General features: G+C 37.2%; 1 protein-coding gene across 1 annotated transcript; it reads left to right on the forward strand.

Annotated features, from left to right (window-relative positions):
- The first annotated feature begins 2,367 nt into the window (after positions 1 to 2,367).
- Positions 2,368 to 5,527, forward strand: LOC144666160 (uncharacterized). The gene is made up of 2 exons (XM_078527525.1): positions 2,368 to 3,203; positions 4,153 to 5,527. The coding sequence occupies exons 1-2, from the start codon at positions 2,701 to 2,703 to the stop codon at positions 4,199 to 4,201; spliced, it is 552 nt and encodes a 183-aa protein (XP_078383651.1). The 5' UTR covers positions 2,368 to 2,700; the 3' UTR covers positions 4,202 to 5,527.
- Positions 5,528 to 6,197: the final 670 nt, after the last annotated feature.

Consider the following 6,197-nt stretch of genomic DNA (forward strand, 5'->3'; position numbering starts at 1 on the left):
CGTGATCACCCACAGCGGAAAGTAATCCCTTGAGAAATTAAAATATTCCCTTGAGAAATTAAAAAAGTCCCTTGAGAGTAGACAAGAATGTTCCAAATTTTGCCCCACATAACTGCTATTCTCCTATTTTCGCTTGTAAACAAGCAAAAAAAGTCGCAAAAATGAGTGGACAAGAAAATTACATCTGTGATTCATTATAAGACTCGCTCGCCCTTGATAAACTCGACAGAGTTGTCAACGTGTTGGTATTAAAAATTCGTGAAATGAAACCGGTACCGCAAAACGAAAGTACAGGAGCCCGAAGTCGCGATTTCCTAACCCGCGAACGCATACAGGTTTCGCCTGTTTAATAGAAAAAAACGTCTGTGTTTGAAATTCCACTTGTTTTCATATTTTAATTTCGCTAAAACCATGCATTGATTAAGGCCAGTTTGCGTGTCAAGTGGCGAGTTTTCTAACATAATTGGCACATAACATGAAACTAAAATGAATAAATGGACGCCGTATAAAATAATTTTAATGCTATTTCGGATCATCCAGAAGATTTTTAAGACAATTTATTAATTAATGACATAAAATTCGTCTTTCATTACACATGTTCATTGTATCTAAGTTGATCAGTCACCCCTCAGTTAATTAAATAGCAGTCAGGTTTGATCGGGAGGATTTCATAGTAAAATTGATTTCGAAGCCCGTTTTAGCCTGTTTTTCACCAGCGACGCAAGCATAATTTTACCGTGAAATGGCCTCGACGCAAGCATAAGCACAAGCGCAAGCACAAGCTCAAGGATTAAAATTGTTCCTTTTCTTTAATATGCTTGCGCTTGTGCTTGCGTTCGCGGACTCTTCGCGTTATGTCGTGTGAAAACGAAACGCCGCATATAAAGCACTTAAATTTACGACGTCTGGTCGTGTCTGCCCAATTAAACCGCTCTTTTTAGATTCTCCTGCGTCTGAGCATTTGAGCCTTCTCATCAGTAAACATCGTGTTCTTATGCTTGTGCTACTGCCTATGTCGACGTTCGTTTTCACTTGGCACAAACTACTTAAGCTTGTGCTTGCGCTTGTGTTTGCGTCACTAGTGAAAACAAGGCCGCTTTACTCATGGAGGTGTTTCAAACACACAAAGTACGACGAAATCGGCACGTGACCAAAACGCTGAACGCTATAAACATGTATTCTTGTGATAACTGAAAAATTAACCCGTCAAATACTAAAAGTTATATTAAAAATAAATGTGGATTAATGCAATCATAACAGAAAGTGTGTTAATGCTGTAAATTACAGTCAATTTGAATGTGGTCCCGCCCGCTGAACGGCTAGAGTTTATACCTTTTCACAGTTTCTTCATGGGCAGCTGGAAAACGCAACTGAAGATAAAATGAAAATCTGTCTTTTTTTTCTTTAGCTAAGTTAAACAAAGTGCGTTGAATAAAACATTTTAAATATGCCAGCGCGAAGTTGCATGTTTACCAAGTTGGACGTTTTCTTTGTTGTTGGCGGACGGCGTTAAATGTTCTTTTAAAAAGCATATAATCAAAGCTAACTTGTTGTTTCAAAGCAATAAACAGTGTAATAAATACAAGGCGATTTCATTTTTTGTATACATGTCTGCGATCAGGTCCTTTGTGATAAGAAAGTCCATGTATGACTTTATTTGCTTTTTTATGATAATTCAGCTTTCCGGCTTTCCAAAAAACTGAATACTAATTCAAAGTGAATGATTTCGCAAATTGTATCCCGCATATTGGACTCGGTAAATTCATTAGATTTTGTTATCGAGAATGTAGCAAAATCCTGGTTTAAGTTTTTTTCTTGCGATTTTTGTTGTTGTTTTATCATTCAAATTTTAAAAGCACGTGGTTTTAAGTTTTATCTCAACCAACGCAGGCAAATGTTTACGAGAACGACAGTAAGGCCAAGATATCTCATGGCGGATGTTACAGCCTTTCTGTTCTTTGATCTTTTATTCATGCAAATGATCATTTGTAAAACAATTGGGAAATGCATTTGGACAAATTGTGGCGAAAAAGAGTCACACAAAACACGGCACCTGCGCACCCAACACAAAGCTAGCAGCAAACAAAGAAATTCACTTTAAACTCAGAGCAAGGATATTTCTAAACAGCTGTCTTAAGAGAAAAGGGCGCAATGCTTTGTGTAAAATTCTGCCCATTTTAGGATGTTTTTCTTTGAAAGGACGCCATTAGCCGCAAGTAATAACTTAATTATCAAACAAAATCTCGACTGTCACAGCACCTGTTATAGCGAGCAAAGAAAGCCATTTGTATTCGGCGGGAAACTGACATTTGATGTGTCACGCTTTCCATCGGTCAACAATCGTGTAGAGGTGATTGTGAATGAGTGTTTGCCGAACTAAATGATAAACAATCTCGGAACTCTTTGTGTTTTGTGGGCAGGTGGTGATCAAAAATGCTAATAGAATATGACAGATCTTGGGATGTTTGAAGCACAAGAAAACATCGCTCTGTGAAGCGAGCAAAAACAAACCAGGTGTTTAGAGAGAATAACTCGATGGTAGCACCGCGAGCTACAAGACCGGCTTACATCGTGAAACCGTGAACTTCGCAGGATTTTCTGAGCAAAACAAAAAAACGTTATCAATTACAACAAAAAAGCCACAAATTAAGGGCACCAGGCGCGAGAAATCCTTCATTTAAACGTGATTTTTGAGCTTCCATGTGCGACATTACGGTGATAAAATCGGTATATGGACAACCCATGGGATCGCTTAACTACAGCTCGAGTCTTGTACAAGAACCCACGAAAGACCCGACCTCGGAAACAGAAACAGCACCATTGGAAGAGGACAATGAAGAAAACATGACTAGCGGAAAAAGGAAGAGAGGACAAAGTGCTAAAAAGTCCCGCTCAAAACTCAAGAAGGCATTGTCTTGGCGGCAGTCAAACAGATCGCGGCGATTGATCGCGAACGCTCGTGAACGCTCGAGAATTCATATCATGAGCGAAGCTTTTGAAGGTTTGAGAAGAGCCGTACCGTGCTATTCGAGCGATCAGAAGCTTTCTAAGCTAGCCATTCTGAGGTTGGCAACGAGTTACATCTCGGCGTTGTCTCATCTAGCCGAGAATGATACATCTACAAAATCACTTAAACATTTCGCTGAGAGCGTAGATCAATGTACGCAAGCACTTCAAACAGAAGGGAGAGCAAGACGGAAAGAGTGAGTATCGAAAAACAAAATTTTTTCCTGCTTCAAATAAATAATCGTATATTTTTTGCTTTAAGGCCATAATTTACATTTTTTTCATACTTTGCCTGAAAATCTGTTAGAATATTTAAGTACGAAATCGCCGTCAAAAGCTCATAGATAAAAGACGTAATCTTTTAATAAATAGGTCATAACTCGCCAAGGAATACACCGAAATTGACCTCATTTTCTTATGTATAATTTCCATTTTTTTTCTCGTCATGCAAAAAAATATGCTTTAATTATTGGCTGTTTATATGCCTGAGCTTAAAACTTACTCAGCAAATCTACATCATACATTTTTTATTTCTGATAGATGAACATTTAACGTTTCCAAAGGGTTTGAGCGAAAATAATTTAATCACTGCTCACAAGGAAACTGTGGTCTCATCTACGCTTTTTAATAGGTTTCATCTATTGATCTCAAAACGCAACAAACCCGAATCGAATTCGTTGAGTAACACCTGGGTTGCGTTGAAGTAAACTTCTTTTTTGTTGTATATTAAAGCCCCCGCATCAGCCAATGAAATCGCTGCCCTTGTTGAGACAAAAGAGCACTAATTACGACAGTCCACCTGCTTTGCAAACACACTGTGGAAAATTGGACAAGTAATAAATCCATGCAAATGAAAACAGGAGCTTAAAGATGGAATTGTCTTAGAAATCCCCAGTTGAGGGAAGTTTAATCTTGACAACAATCACAGCGGTTCGTGAAAATTATTCATTATTAAAGCGACAGGAAATCTCAAAAGATCTTTTAGCTCAACGTATTCATAAATTACTTGCGTGACGGATTATTTTTTTTTTAATTTTGTAATTTTTCTAGAACGAGCATTAACACAAAAGACCTTTTTGCGTTAGTTGTATTTAAAAACAAGAAAGGGCTCACAGGATTTAATTGTTTTGTATTTTTTTCCCACAGGGCGAAAAAGACAGTCAATGAAGAAATAATAACAGAAATGTTAAACTAATTTATTCATCATTCGCTTGGACCGGCAGATGGCGCCCGTCGTGACAGAAAACGAAAAAAAAAAAAATAAACAGAAATATAAACCAAAGATACAAAATATACATTATGTTAAGTCAAACGAATAAATTATGTTACTTTATGTGAATAGCTAAATTTTCGAAAAACAAGAATATTTATTTTATTTGTAAATATTAGAGCTGCAAAAAGAAAAATGCTGGCCGGATAGGGTAAGAAAAAATAAAGATTATTCACTGAATCTCCTTTCTTATTCTCCATACGTTTCTTTCAATGCTAGTTCTGAGAATTAGGTGATACTACGGCTGTCCCAAAGATGGTCGAGATTTCCCAAAAAGTTTGATCGAAACTTCTTCAAAAGTTGCTCCAAAAAATCCAAAACGTTGCTTTTGAATAAGAAAATTATCCAAATAAATGCTAATTTTCCCTTTGAAGATAAGATTTCTAAGCATTTTCAAGCAATTTATCTGCAAGAGAAGTATCTAAATAACATTTTAAGGCCAAAATTTGTTGAATTACAAGGATTTCTTTCACTAATAACAATTGCGAAGATACTGATGACGTCATGTTTGCTGACGAGTTTTTAAAACTGAATGATCCGAAAGTTGAAGCATCTTCTGAATTTTCTCGGAAATCTCCCGCAAATTTCGTTAATCATCGGAAAAGGTTCGGAAACGTTCGTATGGCCTTCGAACAACACTTGGACAATCTTCGGAAAACTTCGGTCAAGAAATGCAAAAAGTTGCTCAAAAGTTGAACGAAAGTTGACCAAAAGTTAATTAAAGGGACTGTGTCACGGATTTAAACCGTTAAGTTGGATTTTTGGCATGGGAAATGACAATTAAATTCGTTGAAATATTAAAATAACCTCTTAAAACAATGAAGGAACATTTCAATAACACACCAAATACAAAAGAAGGTACGGATGGCCAAAAGTGACGAAGATTGAAATGGATTGCGATGTAGGTTTTTGAAATGTTGTTGGGCTGAACAGTTTTAAAAGTTGATCTTGTTTGCTTGTATCTTTAAATCATAACGCCCTGGAGACACAATTGGTTGCAATGAAGCTATGGTTTTGTCATTTAGATCCATGGAAGTAAATTTCTTTGCAAACATTAAGTTTCATAGCGAGCATTTGGCAAAACTTAATAAAATAAACTTATCTCAGCCGTGACACAGTCCCTTTAACGAGCGTCTTTGGCACAGCCCTAGGTTGACAATACAGTTGATGATTTTCCTCTTTCTCATCATTCACTTGTCTGTTTGACAATGTATTGACACTGTTAGGAGAAATTACATGTTAGTCTCGCCTGGGAATAGCCCAATTTCGTTTTAAAATTCAGCCTAAAACAATAGACATCACTATGAGGCTCCGGGGAATAAACCCCACAAAGTCTATAGTTTAGTCCCGGAGCCTCGTCCGAGGTCTATTGTGTTAGACTGAATTTTAATATATCGAAATTGGGCTATTAAAGGTTATTAGCAATTTAAAACTGAGTGGCTCATTGTGGTATCTCGCTTGGTCTTTGATCGCTATCTTTTTTGTCTGTTTGTTGTTGTTGTTTTTTTTTTTTTTACAGTATCACCAAGATTTAGTGCCACTTGAAAATGCAATGAGCGTGTTTGTATTACCTAATTGGAAATCCACTAACAGTGGCCTGGCCCCCCCCCGGGGGGGGGTACTCCCATATGTGGCCTATATATCCTTAGATAGGGTACCTAAATTCTATTTATATAGGTATGTGCCGCCCGATAGGGTATGGTTTTTGAGGTTCTCGGTCCTTAAATAGGGTATCATTTTTGCTCCTTTTGGCAATGTGTTCCCGGTGTGATCCTTAGATAGGGTACCTAAATTCTATTAGCTAAAATAAACGCCCAGCTAAACGAAAAAAAGATATCTTAAAACTGAATTTTCTGTTCAGGTAAGAAAAGCGATTTTATAAAGATTTGTGTCTTGCCGTGCGCGGTTAGCCGTTATTTGG

Source organism: Oculina patagonica, chromosome 9 (assembly GCF_052425735.1).
Source record: "Oculina patagonica isolate OP01 chromosome 9, crgOcupat, whole genome shotgun sequence".
NCBI classification, from domain to species: Eukaryota; Metazoa; Cnidaria; class Anthozoa; order Scleractinia; family Oculinidae; genus Oculina; species Oculina patagonica.